The sequence below is a fragment of the Barbus barbus genome, assembly GCF_936440315.1.
Source record: "Barbus barbus genome assembly, chromosome: 46".
NCBI classification, from domain to species: Eukaryota; Metazoa; Chordata; class Actinopteri; order Cypriniformes; family Cyprinidae; genus Barbus; species Barbus barbus.
Genome location: NC_136724.1, coordinates 397,229 through 420,000, shown reverse-complemented (window position 1 = coordinate 420,000; position 22,772 = coordinate 397,229). Strand labels below are relative to the sequence as shown.

The 22,772-nt window shown below is 40.8% G+C and overlaps 1 protein-coding gene across 2 annotated transcripts in view; it reads right to left on the bottom strand.

The window, feature by feature from the left end:
* dnajc13 (DnaJ heat shock protein family (Hsp40) member C13) overlaps window positions 1-20,041 on the bottom strand; it is a 70,395-nt gene extending 50,354 nt beyond the window's left edge. For both annotated transcript variants that reach the window (XM_079408739.1, XM_079408740.1), the window contains exons 1-3: window positions 19,851-20,041; window positions 8,400-8,480; window positions 481-556 (exon numbers count right to left, since the gene is read on the bottom strand). In XM_079408739.1, coding sequence (XP_079264865.1) covers window positions 481-556; window positions 8,400-8,467 — 144 coding nt within the window. In that variant the 5' untranslated portion in view covers window positions 8,468-8,480; window positions 19,851-20,041. The remainder of the gene's footprint in view (window positions 1-480; window positions 557-8,399; window positions 8,481-19,850) is intronic.
* Window positions 20,042-22,772: the final 2,731 nt, after the last annotated feature.

Here is a 22,772-nt window from a genome sequence, read left to right as displayed (position 1 = left end):
TCGTCTGTTACCTGACTGTTGACATCGACATCGCAATACTTACGAGACATCGTCGATATACGATTATATCGTCATAACACCCAGCCCTAATTTATACTCATAATTTAAGATGTACTATTAGTTTAACAGAGGCAACAGAATATGTGCAGAGGTTTTGTTTGCATAATAACAACAAAAATAGAGTTGTTAATGTTATTCATATAACAGCAACAGATTATTATTAATAATCATTTTAATAACCATTATCATAAATAACAATAAAAATAATATAATATGAAAACAACAAATATAATTGTCATCGATAATATGAAAAACAATTATATTAATAAATACATCACTATTATTATTATTATTAGTTATGATTTATTTTTATAATATTATATTTAGAAATATAATACTGCAAGTGACATATTCTACTTCCTCTGTTGGACTCGTTCTATGAGCACATGTATTCTATCAGCAGAGAGATGAATGAAGTACCTGGTTAGTCACTTCTAGTGTGGTGGGGTTGTATGTGGTGATGCCATGAGTTCCCACGGAGAAAACACGCTTGTACCTGCAGAAACAAACAACCATTATAATACTCTGCACTCAATCAAACCCTGAGATTACATTTTTACATCATATATTGCATAGAATTTTGTTTTATAATTTTTTCAAAACTGGACTGCTATCTAATGCATTATCGTCTGTCTTGGAGAATAAAGCGAGACTTGCTGTAATCAGAGAGGGGCTGCAACATCAGAAACCAGACATGGTCAATAATGACACGGTTTTCCAAAAATGTTGCCTGCAGACGGTCTGGAAACAACGGCAGCAGTAATGAGACAGGAGCGTGTTTGTGAGAGAGAGACAAACGCAGAAGGCTGATCAGTGTGTTACAGTCCACAAACCCAGAACTCCTGTCACTGTGAGCCAATCACACCAGCTCTTCTTCATCTGAAGGACACGGCAGAAGACCACCACCGGCTAGTACGATTATTACGGTTTACTCACACACACACGTTTGTTTTTGTGAAAAGTGGGTTCATCCCATAGGTGTAATGGTTTTTATACTGTACAAAGTGTGTGTGCTACTGCCCTACACCTAAACTTACCCCTCACAGGAGACTGTGCATTTCTACTTTCCCAAAAACCTCACTCTGTATGATTTATAAGCGTTTTGAAAAGTGGAGACATGGGTCAATGTCCTGAAAAGTCACCTTCTGCTTGTAATACCTGTCATACCTGTGTCATTATACACATTTATGTCCTCATTTGTCACAAAAATGCGTGCACACACACACACACACACTCACTCACACACACTTTACATTATTGTTTATTTTTACAGGGACAATGCACAATTAAAAGTAATTGCACCAGAGTTAGCTAATAGCTAATTTACATCTGCTGTCCCTGGGCAGGTAAACAAATAAAATAACATACAATATTACATATACACCATATAGAACATTACAATACATATATCCAGAAATGTAAGATTAATAAAAACAATACGTAAAAAACAAGGAACTTACAACACAGTCATTAGTGGTTACAGACTTGTTCTGATAGTATCCAGTGCTTAAGATTGGTTTTAAAAACTGTGAAGCTGTCAATGCTTCGGATGTTTGTAGGTGAGGAATTCCATAACCTCACTACTCTAACCGAGAACGCTGTTTGACCAAAGGCAGTTTTTCTATACTGTGGTACTAAATCTCCCCTAGCAGATGCTCTTGTCCTACAGGCACTGCCGTCATGGGCCAGGCATCCCTAAGAGGAGGGCGAGCAAGATTATGGATAATTTTGTACATCAGGCATACATCACTGTAAAATACAAAATTAAAAAAAATGTATATTTTATAAATTTATATTTTTAAATATGGTACAATAATGATAGTCCCTTGGTTTTTTTCTCTAGCACTTTCAGAATTTGTTTATAAAGAGAGTACAGAGGCTTAAGTGTGCCCGCACCTGCCTGTGACCAGGGTGTTATACAATATGACAAGTGAGGGAGAATCAAAGTATGTACAAAAAGTAGTGCAGCTGATTGAGACAGTTGGTGCCTGATGTTTTTAAAATTATTTAGATTAAATTTAACATTATAACCTTTCTTGTTTTTTAAAAGACAGGTGTTGGTCAATTATTATTCCTAGATATTTGACGTGTCACACATTTGATTGCTTCACCATTAAATATGATAATAGTGTATTATTTATTACACACACGCACACTATACACAAGTGCACTCACATGCACACACTATACACAAGCGCTCTCACACTCACATGCACACAAACTCACACTCACACTCACACACTCACTCATTATACACAAGCGCACACTCACACACACTCACTCATTATACACAAGCGCACACTCACACTCACACTCACACACACACTCACTCATTATACACAAGCGCACACTCACACTCACACTCACACACTCACTCATTATACACAAGCGCACACTCACACACACACACTCACACTCACTCATTATACACAAGCGCACACTCACACACACACACACACACACACACTCACACACACACACACACTCACACTCACACTCACACGCACACACACACACACACACTCACTCATACACAAGCGCGCACTCACACACACACACACACACACACACTCACTCACTCATACACAAGCGCACACACACACACACACACACACACACTCACTCACTCTCACACTGTGAGTTGCATTAATTTAGCAGGAGTATGTTGAGCTGAGAGGAGCACAGAAGAGTCTGAGACAACTGGAGCAGAAGAGACTGACAGAGACGACATGAGACAACTCACATCTACACACACACACACCAAACACTGAGATTGTGTCCGATACACATTTACATGAAGAATCATGAGTGTGTATTGGGTTTTCATCAGGCATATGGATGAAACTTCAGTCCCGAGTCTGACATCCACAGAAACAAGAGATCCTGAATATACCAGAAACACCCAAGAAAAACCACGGACACAGTCTTCCCCCACAAATACAGTCCTCACTGTGTTATTACAAACAAACCCGACGAGAGGCGCTTAACAGGCAACACTTGTCTAACAGGCTGGAAGAAAAACATCAGCGCTTCCACAGACACACACAGAAAGAGCCGGTGTTTCTGATCCGCAGAGCAAGACGTCTTCCAGCAAAACAAAGCAGAAGAGAAGTGGTGATATTCACTTCTCTACAGAGCATAGTATCGTAAACCCATAACAGAGAAAGCTGCCAAGTCAGCGATTTAACCTTCTCAACGTCTCATCTGGGAACCAAACCAACGACCAGGACAAACACACACATCACCAGTGTGTGTGTGAAGCAGCAGTCACAAAGATATCATAAAAACTAAAAACAAATCAAAAACCTCACTTCTTCCACAGCTGAAGTGATGAGACGGACGAAGGCTGTGTGTCCTGCGCTCATTACACCGACTGAACACTTTCATCAGCAACTCATCTGCTGCACAGCTGACACACACAGATAAAGCAGGACACACACAGACAATAACAGATATTAGAGCTCAGTATACCAACATGCATGATAAATGATAGCAAACACTGAGAACTGACTCATATCTGTGGGTGGACTCGCCGTTATCACTTCAGAAACATAAACACTCGCTTTACATTTCTGACCCAATTCTGAGTTAAACTGGAATCTTGAGTCATAACACAGGTACATCTCAAAAAATTTGAATATCGTGAAAAAGGTAAAAAAATGGTCACTCATTTCAGAAAGTGAAACCCATATATTATATAGATTAATTACACACAGAGTGAAATATTTCAAGCCTTTATTTCTTGAAAATTATGGCTTACAGATAATGAAATCCCAAAATTCAGTGTCTCAGAAAATTTGAATATTACATAAGATCAATAAAAAAAAGGATATTTTAAACAGAAATGTCAAGCTTCTGAAAAGTACGTTCATTTCTATGCACTCAATACTTGGTTGGGCCTCTTTTTGCTTTAATTACTGCCTCAATGCGGCGTGGCATGGAGGTGGTCAGTCTGTGGCACTGCTCAGGTGTAATGGAAGCCCAGGCTGCTTTGATAGCGGCCTTCAGGTCATCTGCATTGTTGGGTCTGGTGTCTCTCATCTTCCTCTTGACAATACCTCAGAGATTCTCTATGGGGTTCAGGTCAGGCGAGTTTGCTGGCCAATCAAGCACAGTAACACCATGGTCATTGAACCAGCTTCTGGTACCTTTGGCAGTGTGGGCAGGTGCCAAGTCCTGCTGGAAAATGAAATCAGCATCTCCATAAAGCTTGTCAGCAGAAGGAAGCATGAAGTGCTCTAAAATTTCCTGCTAGATGGCTGCGTTGACTGTGGACTTCAGAAAACACAGTGGACCGACACCAGCAGATGACATGGCAGCCCAAATCATCACAATTTACTTTCATCTGAAAAGAGGACTTTGGAGCACTGAGCAACAGTCCAGTTCTTTTTCTCCACAGCCCAGGTAAGACGCTTCTGACGTTGTCTCTGGTTCAGAAGTGGCTTGGTAGCTCTTTTCCTGAAGACGTCTGAGCGTGGAGACTCTTGATGCACTGACTCCAGCTTCAGTCCACTCCTTCTGAAGCTCTCACAAGTGTTTGAATCAGCTTTGCTTGACAGTATTCTCAAGCTTGCTGTCATCCCTGTTGCTTGTGCACCTTTTCCTTCCCAAATTCTTCCTTCCAGTCAACTTTGCATTTAATATGCTTTGATACAGCACTCTGTAAACAGCCACAGCTTTCAGTAATGACCCTCTGTGACTTATGCTCTTTGTGGAGGACGTCAATGTTCATCTTCTGGATCATTGCAGAGTCAGCAGTCTTCTCCATTATTGTGATTTCAAAGAACAAGAGATACGCTGAATTTATACTGTAGGGATGGCCATTTAATGAAACTCAAATGTAAATATTCTAATATTTTGAGATACTGATTTTTGACTTAAATCATCAAAATTAAAACAAAAAACCTTTTGAAATGTTTTACTTTACATGTAATGAATCTAAAATATATGAAAGTTTCACTTTTTGAAATAAATTACAATAAAAAAAATTTATTCATTTTTTGAGCTGTACCTGTATATTACTGCAAATATAGATGCTAGTATGACAATATTTCCAGTTAAAGGGCACTCGACCTCTTTCGGTCTCTCTGACCTTGTAGAACAATAAACAAGCTGCTGAGAACAGAGTCACATGAGCAGTTAATTATTCATCATCTGTGGCTTTTAACATCGTCCCTTCAACACCACACACACACACACACACTCTCAAACACTGTACACACTACACACGCTCACTCTCTCTCACACACACACACACACACACACTCACTCACTTTCTCTTTCTCTCTCATACACACACTCTCTCTCTCTCTCTCTCTCTCTCTCTCACACTATGCAGAGAATACCACATTTCTCACAAATGCTCAACAACACTGTGCACAACTTAACTTTGTGCCAAACATTCTGGACTCATTTCATTAATAACGATTTTACACAGAAACAAAAATGCATAACATTCATAATTTCAACAGTAATGACTAGATTCCACTTGCTCAATTAAATACGGAACAAAGTCATGTGACAACGTAGCTTCAAATCACTTTGAAAGGCTTTTTGCATAATAAGCAGTTTTTCATACAAAATACTAGGCAGTATACAGTGTATAATGCATATTATGCTGTGCAGATTAGTAAATATACAGCCAACGCATTTGAAGACATTGGATTAAAACAAGAAATGAAATCAGGAACTCAACACTGAGGTCAAGAAGTTCCAATGTTGGGTCTGCAATCAGTGTAATCTGACTAAAGACAGGCATGAAATGTGAAACTGAGCCGTTCTCTGTTAACTGAGATGGTCCAAAAGCTTCATCATCATCATCATCATCAGCTCAGATGAGGTGAAAGCAGATGAATGAGATCAGAATCAGTCCTGGCTGAGCACACAGCTGGAGGAATCTCTTACACGTCTAGTGCTGTATAACAAAATCACACCCATAACTCTTTCAGTTTACTGCCTCGTGTGCTGCTAAAGACTAATCCAGCACACACACACATGCTGCTCTCGAGTGTGAGTGACCCTATAGAGCAGGATAGTGACCACAGAGAGCAGCTCAGCTCACAGTATAACCGGCTCTGCGTGGGAAGACTGGCTCAGCGGTGGACGCGTCGGGGCTTGTTTTGCTTTCATTTCACCAGCTACACGACACACACATGCTACTTTCCTTTATTAGGAACCTGAGAGCTAAACATGTCCCCCTAACCAGCCAGCTGTTCACATGAATGAATGAATGATGCATTTATATAGCGCTTTATTGTGTATTGCTGTACACCCAAAGCGCTTTACAATCATGAGGGGGGGTCTCTCCTCAACCACCACCAGTGTGCAGCATCCACCTGGATGATGCGACGGCAGCCACAGCACAACGGCGCCAGTGCGCTCACCACACACCAGCTACAGGTGGAGAGGAGAGAGAGAGAGAGCCAATCAAGTGTATGGGGATTATTAGGAGGCCGTGATAGACAAGGGCCATATTCTGACAAATCTGATCAACCTGATGAAACAGGGCCGGTGCACTGCCACAGAGTCCCAGGGTTTCTGTCCACACAGAGAGAAATCAGTGGGGTCCAAAATAATTTCTTGAAATATTCTTTTGTGTTTTTGTTGAATAAAGAAAGTCATACATGTTTCTAATGAGGGTGAGTGAGTAAAATGACAGAATTATTATTTCCGGCTGAACTCTCTTCACACTAACAGCCCACCATTTTAGGCTTTCTGTCAGTTGTTGCATAATTTACTCCACGTCTGTCGGACATGAATCTCTCTGTGCGTCCACATTGAGTCAATAACAAGAGACTTCCTCTGTGTGTGTGTGAGAGAGTGTGTGAGTGTGTGTGTGTGTGTGAGAGAGTGTGTGTGTGTGTGTGTGTGTGAGAGAGTGTGTGTGTGTGTGTGTGTGAGAGTGTGTGTGTGAGAGAGTGTGTGTGTGTGTGTGTGTGTGTGAGAGAGTGTGTGTGTGTGTGTGTGTGTGTGAGAGTGTGTGTGTGAGAGAGTGTGTGTGTGTGTGTGTGTGTGTGTGTGTGTGTGAGAGTGTGTGAGAGAGTGTGTGTGTGAGAGTGTGTGTGTGTGTGTGTGTGAGAGAGAGTGTGTATGAGAGTGTGTGTGTGTGTGTGTGTGTGTGAGAGTGTGTGTGAGAGTGTGTGTGTGTGAGAGAGTGTGTGTGTGTGTGAGAGAGTGTGTGTGTGAGAGAGAGTGTGTGTGTGAGAGAGTGTGTATGAGAGTGTGTGTGTGTGTGTGTGTGTGTGTGAGAGTGTGTGTGAGAGTGTGTGTGTGTGTAATTGAGAAGCTTTTTAGCAAATCTAATAGACTCTTAGTGTCTGCTGTCACATGATTAAGAAAAAATACAAACCACTTCCCTCACAAACACAGACATGGAGAAGTCTGAATGAAGCTAAGGTAAAATTTTTATAAAGTTTTATAAAGCCAGTTTTATAAAGCCCTTCATATAAAGCTTGTCTCATGTTTAGAACAAACTGTATTAAGCACTTTCTCCGCAGCAGTGCAGGCTGTGTCCTCCCTAGATATTTTTTCAGATGCGCTCGTATCAAACTAGTGTATATCGATATTAACGGCATTGCCTCATACTGTATAGCTTATAAAAATATATTTTTTATAAGCTATACAATATTAATTACTCAAACTCTCAGCAGAGTTTGTAGATGCTGCTATCTGCAGTTATCACTCAGATCCAGAAAACCTGTGGATCCTCATTCAGCTCGAGCTCCACACATCATGCATGCGTCATACAGTCACATATACAGTAATATTACAGCATGAGTTCTCGCTCATTGAGAGCTTGGCACGTTCTTGGGCTACTCCTGCCTTTCTGTGTTTCTGTTTCTCCAAGCATTGGTCCTAACCGAGGGTATTTCTCAGAGGACATGATGATCTCGATGGCCTCGGTGGAGAGCAGAGGTGGTCTGTTTGTTCTGTGTAATCTGCTTCTGTTTTAATGCGCAGAAGCACCTGCTTTAACACTGACAGGGACAGAGATACAATGACGGATTCTCAATTCCTAATGTCTGGAAATACAACCTTTAAAGGAATGGTTCACCCTTTTAAATTAAAATTCTCTAGGAACAAAAAGGAGACAAGAGGCAAAATATTACAGTGAAAGAGAATGCGCACCTTAACACCTGGTGCAAGCTCACTGATAGGATTTAAAAGCAGCAAACAGAAGCAAAATGCAAGACAAGAAAAAGGTGTCAGTCAATGAATGATCTTCACAGTGGTAAATCTCACTGAAGCCTGAGCTCTGAAACATAAAGGTCATGAAACCCAATAAGCGGGTCGCTCTGAATGAAGCGTCTCATAGTAATGGAGAGGAATGAGGCACTTACTTCCCCCTCCAGGAGTGTTTGGTTGTGTAGAAACAGGCCAAGTCTTTGTTGTCTTTGAGGACGTTCATCTTCAGGCAGGGCCTGTGAAAAGAGAAGAGGGTCACAGTCTGGAGCTCAAACAACAGCTCGGTCATACAATCATATAAGCGGTCACAGGGACATATGGGAATACATTGAGCAATTTCCTATAGTGTGACAACACGACCGTCAGATTATACACTTTACTCAAGGCACTCACAAATCACTTTAAAGGGAGTCATTTTAAATGTTAAAGGGATAATTCACACAAAAATGAAAATTATGGCATCCTCGTGTCATTCTAAAGCCATAAGACTTCCATTAATTCAGGTTTGTAGAAATGTGTCTCTGCTTCAGTGTCTCAGTAATGGATGCTCTGCAGTGAATGGGTGCCGTCAGAATGAGAGTCCAAACAGCTGTTCAAGCAATATTACAGATTATGGACTCTTTGTATTTGAGCTGGAAGCAATGGTTTGAAGTTAGAAACGTCTTAATGCTGGATGTGTTTCAGCTTTTGTCTTCTCCAGATGTTAACTGATGGACTGGAGTGGTGTGGATTATTGTGATGTTTTTATCAGCTGTTTGGACTCTCATTCTGACGGCACCCATTCACTGCAGAGCATCCATTACTGAGACACTGATGCAATGCAGTTATTGAAGACAAGTAAACAGTCAGTCATTCATACAATAAGATTTTTTTATTTTTCTCATGTTGTTTGATTAGCATTAATGACAGACAGCAGCAGGTTTATTTACTGTCGAACCCTGGATGATCCTGCCACAGCGAAAACTCCCAACACCTCCTAAAACATCAGCAAGCACACTTGCCTCACCCGCGTGTTTGTTTTTGAGCCAGGCCAGAGACTCAGAACCATGGGTGCGAAACATTATGGGTAATACTCACGGATGCAAAATCAATGAGTTTATGAGTTTAGATAATGGAAATTACAAGCAGCCTATGAATTGTTTCACTCAGAATTAAATATAATACAAAGAACAGTTATATTGTATTGAGAGAAACGTTGGAAGTTGGGCGAGCAGAGAAATGCAGAGAGAGCAGAGAGCCAGATCATGACTGTCTCTGTCAGCAGAAACCCTGACTCCATCCTTCCTTCCTCCCCGTCTCCTCCATTCCAGCGGCTCAGAGACACTGAGAGATAATCACTCATCACAGCATCGGCTCCCGACACTTTCTGACACTCTTATCCCTGGGTCATATTTAACCCCGGGTTATGTAATCCTGCTACATGTTTAATACTGTTATACTGGCTAGCCAGGTTTGGAGACTTTACACTGCACACTGGTAAACACTGAGCTAAGGCTGGAATATGCATTTTAATAAAACTGATTGGAGAAGTATAATATATGACGAGAACGTGAGCTGTTTTAACAACTGCTTTTCCTTTGAAAACATCCCCATGTCTATATGTTTGCGATATCTTCAAATTATAATACAACCAAACAGTCCATAGAGTGAAATATATACAATCCCTGATCTAGAGGACTGAGTGCAATTTATAATATGACTGAAGTGACTTTTAACATTAACTGGGTTAGTTAAAGTAGAAGCCTTTGTGTTTTTAAAATGAATCAATCAATGAACAATAAGGAGGAATAAATAGGGCTTTCACAGGCAATCCTTTTGACAAAAAAAAAAGGCTTGATTATAAATGCAATAAATAATCAAAAAGTGCTCATCCATGGATAGTCTCTAATTGATTGAGAAAGTAAATGATAAATCATTTAAAGGAAGCCCTGGAAGATGATGATGCAGTCATCTCAGTCTACGAAACGAACAAAGCCAAATTCACTAATTAAAACTAATGAAATTCATGATAAACACCAAACCCAAACTCAATCAACAGATTCAACTGTCTAATGTCCAACATGCTCCTCCTGAATGTGTAACCCTGGTAATCTAGAATCTATTAGTCTAGTCTTGGGCTGCGATGCATTAATAGCAGAGGATCGGTGCTTCCAGGACGAGGTCATGTGATCAGCATCAACAGCTCTTAGTGAGGATCAATACAGCAGTTTATCACAACACCGTCCTGCAGCTCTCTGGGATCTCAGTTTGAGTCCTGCACGGTGGAGGCATTGATGAAACTCATCTTTGCTGGATAAAGTCTTTTTGAAAGATTTTATGAATGCAAAGCTCCAGTCTAATGCTGCAATAAAGCTTCTGATGAACCTATAGCTGCTGTAAACACTCGCTTTCAATAAAACATTATGACAGGCACGAGTGTGCTGCATGATATTCACACTAACAGCACACAGCTGATCCCTACAGGCTCGACATCTCACGCACACACTCACTCTCACGCACGCACGCTCACACGCTCGCACACACACACTCACGCACACAATCACTCTCACGCACACACACGCACGCACGCTCACACGCTCGCACACACACACAATCACTCTCACGCACACACTCACACACGCTCACTCTTGCGCGCACACTCACGCATGCACGCACACTCACACGCACACACTCACTCTCACACGCACGCACGCTCACACATGCACGCACACACACTCACTCTCACACGCACACTCTCACACGCACACACTCACTCTCACACGCACACACTCACTCTCACACGCACGCATGCACACTCACACATGCACGCACACACACTCACACACTCACTCTCACACGCACACTCTCACTCTCACACGCACACTCACGCATGCACACACACTCACTCACGCGCACACTCACGCGGGACTAATGCAACCCAAAAACAAATAAAACAATAAGAAAAAAGATAATTATTTTTTAATAATAATAATAAATGTCTGAAAGCTTCATACAATGTTTGATGGAAATTCCAAATTATCTTATTAGGGATTTTTAATAAATTATTATTATTATTTATTAGAAGGCATTTTTGCAGGAACTGTGTTAAGCAAAGAAAAAGAATAGAACTCAAATTCAATCTAAAGCACAAAGTAAAATAAATAAAATACTAAATCATTTGAATGCCTGATATGTAGCAAAAATGAAAGAAAAAATAAAACAGCATAAACTATGAGTTGTTGAGCTCTGAAGTGGTTTGTCAGAAAGCTGCATGTTTGAATGCGACGGTGTTTTAGTGTCTGGTCTCCAGAGGCCAGTGTCCAGAGGATGACAGTCACATGACCGGCTCATGCGCTCAGTGCCCGAGCACCTCACACACACCAGATTACAACAAACTGATGACAAAACAGAACAATAAAACAAAGCAAACTGGAGTAATACTGGGTGCCCTGAAAACTGTCCTGCGCTGAATCCTGCTTAACCTGTTATCATCTGAAATTATCTTTGGAAAGAAGAGACTCTGGGCTTTACTATCTATCATCCAGAGTTGATAATGTTCAAAAAGATAAAAAGTTATAGACACTGACGTACCTTGAGCAATATTTTTCCACACTGAATGTTTTTTATTTCATATACAAATACATTAAATAAGTCCTGGAGCAATCCAGAAAAGGATTGAATGGATTGAAAGCCACATGTCTCATGAGTTCATATTTCAAATTTGAAGAAGATACCATGAAAAATGAGATTCCTGCAATATTTTTTCTGAAACTATTTATAGTCCCCCCACCCCCCTGTTTGAGGAAAAATAACCACCAAATGGATTGCAGAATTATACAAGATATTTTAGTCATTATACATGTTCCTGCATAGTTTTTCAATTATAAAATAATAGACAGATTTATTTGAGCACTAAAAAATACAAAAATAATTATTTGAGTAATAAAAAAGGAAAAAAAATAGAAAAAAAATGCTTTGTATATAGTATGTATACTGAAGTATTCTGATTGCCAGACATGAAGTGATATTGCCAGACATGGTCATAGAGTCAGTAAACACACGCTGATGTGCTTCCATTCAGATGATAATCATACAGATGGGCCATATAATCAATAATAGCTGATCAATGAATCACAATGATAGCCGTCATAGAGTCGGTAATAAACACGCTGATGTCCGTCCATACATATTATAATCATGCAGATACGGCCACATTCCCCACACAATACACACACACACATATAAAAAATGTAGAAGAAAAAAAAAACAGTTTTTTATGGATAAAGCAGATCGCTAAGTTACGCCCCGCTCAGATGACAGAAGCGTCATAGCCTGCGTCACAGCTGGCAGGAGGGAGCGCCAAATTCAAATAATCTATATTCCGCTTTTCTGAGACTTTTTTTCCGTGGACGGTCTCATTCTGTTTGTAAAACCGTATGCTACAGCACCGTGTTGTTTTTTTACCACCAAGACGCTGTTTTTGAGCGTAATTTATTCCATAACGGACGCGAACAATAACTCTCCCAAAGAAATGAAACGTAAACAAAGGAATATTCATCCTTATTACAACGTTACTGTTTCGCTGGACTAAAAGTGCTCGCTGGGATGTTGTTCTGTGGACCCTTACCTCTCTAACTAAACTGGGATTTCAGCAGTGGACGCGTTTGTGGCTCGTTATTACAATGATAAAGGTACGTACTGCTTTTTTATTCTGCGTGTTTGGATGTGTACTGCTTACACAGGGCTCCAGACAAAAAAATCGAGTAAGGAGCCATTGGCTCCTATAAAAGAAAAACTTAAGCGCCAAATTATTTTTTTAGGTGCCACAGAATAAAAGTGGTTTATTTTATTATTATCATTTTATTTTTCCCCCCTATTTTAACATTTCAATAATTTTGTCATGCGTTTATGTCTTATCTTTTCTAGGCTTTATCAGCATTTTAATCCATCTTGTAGATGATCAGGTCGACCGGGGGACTAAGGTTCACTTAAAGTGTGAATTAAATGTCTTTTACAGCTTGAAATATACAGTCACAAAGAATTGTTCGTTACACAGAATCTGTACCAATATCATAGACCATAAGCATCACTTGGCAACTGAGTGCAGTGCATCCTATAAATGTTGTCACGTCTTTCACACATTCAGTCTGTTTTTCTTCATTAGTAAACTGTAATTTTATAGGAGGAGTTGAATCATGTACAACAGAATAAGTAAAAATATTAATATGCAACAGCGCATAAATATAGCAAAACGCTCCTCTTTATAGTTATTTTTCTAGCTGACTGATGAGTTTATGGACACTGAGTGGTTATTCTGAGGTAAATGTATTACAATGCAATGTTTACAAGCTTTATACATTTCCTCAGTTTGAAACACTGAATGAGATTTTCCATAAAACATTTCAGTAAGTTGTACTATAGGTTCTCTTATTGCCTACCTTTTGATCATGTTCATTTCATACTATAGTAGTAAATGGAAATATATAAAGGGTTCACTTGCTGCTTTAACTGAGGTGCTAAAGAGATCGCGCCTGAGCATTAAGTGCGCTACTCTCCGCTCGCGCGATCCGGACACATACACGGACCGTGTGGACGCGGGGTACTGCTGTTTATATTATCACCTTTCAGGTCTCTCTCACTGCGTTCAGCAGACTGTGTGCGGCAGAGACAAGGACTGTTTGAAACTCTTTTCCAGTAAAACTTTGATGCGCATCGTCTTATGTAAGTTTAATACGTGAACATAACAAAAGATGTGAGCGCAAAACAATCGGGAAAAAAGTCCTTTCATGCAAATTATATATAGTCGCCAGTGGCGACCTCAGCAAAAACTTCACTCGCAAATTAATATTTTTGGTCGCAAATGCGACCATTTTAGTCGCAGTTTGGAGCCCTGTTACACAAATGTAGCAAATACATTCCTTATAAGCTGTCCATCGAAAAACAGAGATCTGTCGTCGATGCTTGAGGCTTAGACCTTCAGAATGATATATAGTTTGTCAAGATTAACGATATTCTTTCACGTTAAATTCATTCATAAACATTAAAGTAGTGGGGGAAAAAGCGCTTCAGTGCGCCGTCGCTCTGATAAACGTTAACAGGTTAAACATTACTGTAAGTTACTCATATGCAGCCAACTCTCTCTCTCTCACACACATCTATAGTCTCTCTCTCTCTCTCTCTCTCACACATCTATAGTCTCTCTCTCTCACACATATCTATAGTCTCTCTCTCTCACACATATCTATAGTCTCTCTCTCTCTCTCTCTCTCTCTCTCTCTCACACACATCTATAGTCTCTCTCTCTCACACATCTATAGTCTCTCTCTCTCACACATCTATAGTCTCTCTCTCTCTCACACACACATCTATAGTCTCTCTCTCTCTCTCACACATCTATAGTCTCTCTCTCTCACACATATCTATAGTCTCTCTCTCTCTCTCTCTCTCACACATATCTATAGTCTCTCTCTCTCTCACACATCTATAGTCTCTCTCTCTCTCTCACACATCTATAGTCTCTCTCTCTCACACATATCTATAGTCTCTCTCTCTCTCTCACACATATCTATAGTCTCTCTCTCTCACACATCTATAGTCTCTCTCTCTCTCTCTCTCTCTCTCTCTCACACACATCTATAGTCTCTCTCTCTCACACATATCTATAGTCTCTCTCTCTCTCTCACACATATCTATAGTCTCTCTCTCTCACACATCTATAGTCTCTCTCTCTCTCTCACACATCTATAGTCTCTCTCTCTCTCTCACACATCTATAGTCTCTCTCTCACACACATCTATAGTCTCTCTCTCTCTCACACATCTATAGTCTCTCTCTCTCTCACACATCTATAGTCTCTCTCTCTCACACATATCTATAGTCTCTCTCTCTCACACACATCTATAGTCTCTCTCTCTCACACACATCTATAGTCTCTCTCTCTCTCTCTCTCTCTCTCACACATATCTATAGTCTCTCTCTCTCTCACACATCTATAGTCTCTCTCTCTCTCACACATCTATAGTCTCTCTCTCTCTCTCACACATCTATAGTCTCTCTCTCTCTCACACATCTATAGTCTCTCTCTCTCACACATATCTATAGTCTCTCTCTCTCACACACATCTATAGTCTCTCTCTCTCACACATATCTATAGTCTCTCTCTCTCTCTCTCTCTCACACATATCTATAGTCTCTCTCTCTCTCACACATCTATAGTCTCTCTCTCTCTCACACATCTATAGTCTCTCTCTCTCTCTCACACATCTATAGTCTCTCTCTCTCACACATATCTATAGTCTCTCTCTCTCACACACATCTATAGTCTCTCTCTCTCTCACACATCTATAGTCTCTCTCTCTCACACACATCTATAGTCTCTCTCTCTCTCACACATCTATAGTCTCTCTCTCTCTCTCACACATCTATAGTCTCTCTCTCTCACACATATCTATAGTCTCTCTCTCTCACACATATCTATAGTCTCTCTCTCTCACACACATCTATAGTCTCTCTCTCTCTCACACATCTATAGTCTCTCTCTCTCTCACATATCTATAGTCTCTCTCTCTCTCTCACACATATCTATAGTCTCTCTCTCTCTCACATATCTATAGTCTCTCTCTCTCTCTCTCTCACACATATCTATAGTCTCTCTCTCTCTCACATATCTATAGTCTCTCTCTCTCTCTCTCTCACACATATCTATAGTCTCTCTCTCTCACACATATCTATAGTCTCTCTCTCTCTCTCTCTCTCTCTCACACACATCTATAGTCTCTCTCTCTCACACATCTATAGTCTCTCTCTCTCACACATATCTATAGTCTCTCTCTCTCACACATCTATAGTCTCTCTCTCTCTCTCTCTCACACATATCTATAGTCTCTCTCTCTCACACATCTATAGTCTCTCTCTCTCTCACACATATCTATAGTCTCTCTCTCTCTCTCACACATCTATAGTCTCTCTCTCTCTCTCTCACACACATCTATAGTCTCTCTCTCTCTCACACACATCTATAGTCTCTCTCTCTCTCACACACATCTATAGTCTCTCTCTCTCACACACATCTATAGTCTCTCTCTCTCACACATATCTATAGTCTCTCTCTCTCACACACATCTATAGTCTCTCTCTCTCACACACATCTATAGTCTCTCTCTCTCACACATATCTATAGTCTCTCTCTCTCTCTCTCTCTCACACATCTATAGTCTCTCTCTCTCACACATATCTATAGTCTCTCTCTCTCTCTCACACATCTATAGTCTCTCTCTCTCTCACACATCTATAGTCTCTCTCTCTCTCACACACATATCTATAGTCTCTCTCTCTCACACATATCTATAGTCTCTCTCTCTCTCTCTCTCTCTCACACATATCTATAGTCTCTCTCTCTCACACATCTATAGTCTCTCTCTCTCTCTCACACATCTATAGTCTCTCTCTCACACACATCTATAGTCTCTCTCTCTCTCTCACACATCTATAGTCTCTCTCTCACACACATCTATAGTCTCTCTCTCTCTCACACATCTATAGTCTCTCTCTCTCACACATATCTATAGTCTCTCTCTCACACACATATCTATAGTCTCTCTCTCTCTCTCTCTCTCTCTCACACATATCTATAGTCTCTCTCTCTCTCTCACACATCTATAGTCTCTCTCTCTCTCACACACATCTATAGTCTCTCTCTCACACACATCTATAGTCTCTCTCTCTCTCTCACACATCTATAGTCTCTCTCTCTCTCACACATCTATAGTCTCCCTCTCTCACACACATCTATAGTCTCTCTCTCTCACACACATCTATAGTCTCTCTCTCTCACACACATCTATAGTCTCTCTCTCTCACACACATCTATAGTCTCTCTCTCTCTCTCACACATCTATAGTCTCTCTCTCTCTCTCTCTCTCTCACACACATCTATAGTCTCTCTCTCTCTCACACACATCTATAGTCTCTCTCTCTCACACATCTATAGTCTCTCTCTCTCTCACACACATCTATAGTCTCTCTCTCTCTCACACACATCTATAGTCTCTCTCTCTCTCACACACATCTATAGTCTCTCTCTCTCTCACACATCTATAGTCTCTCTCTCTCTCTCTCTCTCTCTCACACATCTATAGTCTCTCTCTCTCTCACACATCTATAGTCTCTCTCTCTCTCACACATATCTATAGTCTCTCTCTCTCTCTCACACATCTATAGTCTCTCTCTCTCTCACACATATCTATAGTCTCTCTCTCTCTCACACATATCTATAGTCTCTCTCTCTCTCTCACATATCTATAGTCTCTCTCTCTCTCACACACATCTATAGTCTCTCTCTCTCTCACACACATCTATAGTCTCTCTCTCTCTCTCACACATCTATAGTCTCTCTCTCTCACACACATCTATAGTCTCTCTCTCTCTCACACATCTATAGTCTCTCTCTCTCTCTCTCTCTCTCTCACACATCTATAGTCTCTCTCTCTCTCACACATATCTATAGTCTCTCTCTCTCTCTCTCTCTCTCTCACACATATCTATAGTCTCTCTCTCTCTCTCTCTCTCTCTCACACATCTATAGTCTCTCTCTCTCTCACACATATCTATAGTCTCTCTCTCTCTCTCTCTCTCTCTCACACATATCTATAGTCTCTCTCTCTCTCTCTCTCTCTCTCACACATATCTATAGTCTCTCTCTCTCTCACACATCTATAGTCTCTCTCTCTCTCTCTCTCTCTCTCACACATCTATAGTCTCTCTCTCTCTCACACATATCTATAGTCTCTCTCTCTCTCTCTCTCTCTCTCACACACATCTATAGTCTCTCTCTCTCTCACACATATCTATAGTCTCTCTCTCTCTCTCTCTCTCTCTCACACATATCTATAGTCTCTCTCTCTCTCTCTCTCTCACACATCTATAGTCTCTCTCTCTCTCACACATATCTATAGTCTCTCTCTCTCACACACATCTATAGTCTCTCTCTCTCTCACACATCTATAGTCTCTCTCTCTCTCTCTCTCTCACACATCTATAGTCTCTCTCTCTCTCACACATATCTATAGTCTCTCTCTCTCTCTCACACATCTATAGTCTCTCTCTCTCTCACACATATCTATAGTCTCTCTCTCTCTCTCACACATCTATAGTCTCTCTCTCTCTCACACATATCTATAGTCTCTCTCTCTCTCACACATATCTATAGTCTCTCTCTCTCTCTCTCTCTCTCTCACACACATCTATAGTCTCTCTCTCTCTCACACATATCTATAGTCTCTCTCTCTCTCTCTCTCTCTCTCACACATATCTATAGTCTCTCTCTCTCTCTCTCTCTCACACATCTATAGTCTCTCTCTCTCTCTCACACATCTATAGTCTCTCTCTCTCTCACACATCTATAGTCTCTCTCTCTCTCACACATATCTATAGTCTCTCTCTCTCTCTCACACATCTATAGTCTCTCTCTCTCTCACACATATCTATAGTCTCTCTCTCTCTCACACATATCTATAGTCTCTCTCTCTCTCTCTCTCTCTCTCACACACATCTATAGTCTCTCTCTCTCTCACACATATCTATAGTCTCTCTCTCTCTCTCTCTCTCTCTCACACATATCTATAGTCTCTCTCTCTCTCTCTCTCTCACACATCTATAGTCTCTCTCTCTCTCACACATATCTATAGTCTCTCTCTCTCACACACATCTATAGTCTCTCTCTCTCTCACACATCTATAGTCTCTCTCTCTCTCTCTCTCTCACACATCTATAGTCTCTCTCTCTCTCACACATATCTATAGTCTCTCTCTCTCTCTCACACATCTATAGTCTCTCTCTCTCACACATATCTATAGTCTCTCTCTCTCTCTCACACATCTATAGTCTCTCTCTCTCTCTCACACATCTATAGTCTCTCTCTCTCTCACACATATCTATAGTCTCTCTCTCTCTCTCACATCTGCAGAGATGTTCTTGAAGCACCAGACAAACTCTAACAGCTGCTGCAAGATTATTAACCAGTCTGTATATCAGACAGCGGATACGGAATTTAACAACATTATAAACGGTGAAAAATGTATATTTTTTAATTATAGATCAAAGATAATTAAGGATGCACCGATAGATACTGGTATCAGGGCCGATACTGAGCTCCTGTACTCGTTAAAATGCCCCGATACCAAACACAGATACCACACAGCGTGTGATAAGAGCCATATTCAGACAAATAAACACAGACAAATAAACACAGACAACAGAATGCAGTTATTAGAGATGTGTCATCTAACTTCCCTTTGTGCGGAAAGACACGACACTCCATCTATACAATCAATAATAATACATGACAGTCATCGTGTAATAATATATTTATATATATAGTAATATCCACATCATACTGCTATTATTAAATATAACATGACTCTCACAGAAAGATCATATTTGGTCAAAGCGCCACAGTTACTGCTAATAATCAGCAGAGATCGTGAGTCTGTTTGACAGCGTTATTATGTCTCGTGCTGTGAGGTACTAATGAGGTACTAATGAGGTAATAATGAGGTATCAATGAGGTATTTATCGGTAAACGGCGGTGTTGTGACGGCTCGGTCTCTGTCAGGCGGTGCTGGCCTCACCTCTCCTCACACACGGAGCTGTCTGCGGGGTTTCACCGGGATCTGTGCTGTCAGAAGCGGCTCTCCGGTCTCCGTTACTCGCGGTGCTGCAGCTCAGCGATTCAGAACCGAACCGAAAGCGCTTCCCTCAGTCAGAGCACTCAGGACGCCGCCATCTTCCTTCTGCTTCCAGCGGGGCGCTGCGCATGCGCACGGCGCGAGTCTCACGCGGCGGTCAGCTGACCGCTCAGACCGGAAGTGCGGCGAGCAGTCACGCTGTACAACAATAATTAATATTTCTGCATTACTGTAAGGAGTAGGGTTATGTGTAGACGTTAATGAAACACAATCAGATAGGCAGAAAATTAAATTAATTTATTATCTATCAGAATTAGTCTATTTCACACGCTTCAAAACGAAAAATGTATATTATTGTTTTGTTCCTGTGTGGTTTTTGAATATTTGTTAATGCAGGTGGAGTGAAAACACTATTATTTGTCCTTCATGTAATTTATTTCAAATAAATAAAACAAACCTGCTAAATTTGAATTTATTAATTTATTATAATTAGAATTTAATTAGCCCTGTAATAAGAATTTTATGTTGTAACAATTGTACTCTTATTTTAAAATGACCGAATTGGAGGAAAATCAATGAAGGAACAAAAATCCAATGCAAGGAGCAACACTGGAGATTTTATTATATTTATTTATTATTTATTTATTTATTTATTTTTAATTAAAATGTCATTTTTGGGTGAAATACTACAACATTAGAACTCATAAACTGATGTAATATCAAAAAGAAATACATAAATACTAAATATTATATTTTGAACTGTCAGTACAAATTTGGCCAAACTTCCTGCACTTTGATCAGACTAAACTATCAATAATATGACCACAATTAGTCTGTTCCTCTTCCCCATTAGATTAGATAACTTCACTTGCTCTTTTCTGAATGAATTCTGTATTTCTAACATGAAGCAGTCCTTTCAAGTGTGTTCATATCACACACACTCATAATATAATGATGTTCATATCACACACACTCATAATATAATGATGTTCATATCACACACACTCATAATATAATGATGTTCATATCACACACACTCATAATATAATGATGTTCATATCTCATATCACAGAATGCCTTCCCTGTGTCTATGTCCTCCACCGACATCCAGGGCGCCCACCCCCCCTCCCCGGTATTGTTGTTGTTGTTGTTGTTGTTGTTACATCGCGGGACGCTCCGTCCGGGAGGGGGAGGTAATGTCACAGAATGGCCCGTCTCCAGCGTCACCTATCACTTCACCTGCACCATATTCCACCTCCGCTAATCATTGAGCACACCTGCACGTCATTGGAACCCTCAAGTATCCCAGTATTTAAGCACACTCTACATTCACTCCAGCGTCCGATCTCGTAAACTACAATGTGGACTTCTCTTCAGACATCGTCTCATTGAGTATATTCTTATGAAACTTACCCTCTGCTACTTACCTCCTGTGTGTTCCTCTCCCGCCAGATTGGGCGTCTCCGTGATCTGTGTGCTCCAGGAATCTCCCCCGTGCTGTCTGAACTCTATACCTGTGGAAGAAAGGAACAGGCTCATTAGACCACTCACCTCTATCAAGCGTCTTCAGTATTCAACCACTCACCTCCAGTCAGCACTGCACTGCCTAAGTTACTTACCTGTTCAATAAACACCAACTCTCTTTTATTAACATCTGTGTCCAGGTGCTTGCGTTACAATATCACACACACTGATAATATAATGATGTTCATGTCACACACACACACATAATATAATGAGAGAATATAATTTGAGAGACTTGTAAAGAGCCACATTTGCTCCTCCATCCCTGATACTTTGGACCCCCTTCAGTTTGCCTATCGCCCAAACAGATCTACGGACGATGCCATCTCTCACGTCCTCCACTCTTCCCTCACACACTTGGACAGCAACAATGGGAATTATGTAAGGCTGCTATTCATTGACTATAGCTCAGCTTTCAACACTATAGTCCCCATCAAGCTGGCTTCTAAACTCACAGACCTCGGCCTAAACTCCTCACTCTGTGACTGGATTCAAGACTTCCTCACCGGCAGAACTCAAGTGGTGAAAGTTGGCCAGTTCACCTCAAACTCCATCACTCTGAACGTAGGAGCCCCACAGGGCTGTGTCCTGAGTCCCCTGCTCTACTCTCTCTACACGCATGACTGCGTGTCCTCTCACAGCTCCACATCTATTATCAAATTCGCTGATGATACTGTGGTTCTGGGCCTCATCTCCAACAACGATGAGACCGCATACTTGAAGTAAAAGCTCTGAAGCATCTCATGAAGAATGAGATAAAGATGTAAAATGTAAAGATATTTGTGTTGATGCTCTGGATTCAAAGAAATGCGTAAAGATGAAGGAAATGTTCACAGAGTAATGGATGGGATTGGCCTTTTCTGACACAGACGGAGTGACTTTTAGTTCAGAAAGACCCAGAGAAACTCAAATATGTCTCCGTGTGCATCCATGCATCTGTGAGACCGGAGGAAACCTTCAGAAACAGATGAAGGCTGGAAAGAGCTGATGGCATGCAGGAGAAAATAGCTTCTGCTATTGGACTTCATTTGGGCTTCAGTCTGAAAGATATCAAGGATGGCTTGGATGTGCTTTTTCTTGCACGGCTGATGAACATGCATCTCAACGATCTCTCCTCGTTCCTCTCTGAACCTGCGTGTCGGGTCACTGATGGTGAAGATGAAGCCCTGCAGCTTCCCCAGAGATGATGTGAGAAACACAGCAGGAGGAGACGGGAGGAAGGAGTGCGGCAGGGACATGGGAAGGTCTCACGGATGACGGGTTTCTTCTGTGTTCACGCCTGACGGTTGCACTTCTCTGAATAACACTGAAGTTCACTGCACTGCTCAGATAATTCACTCC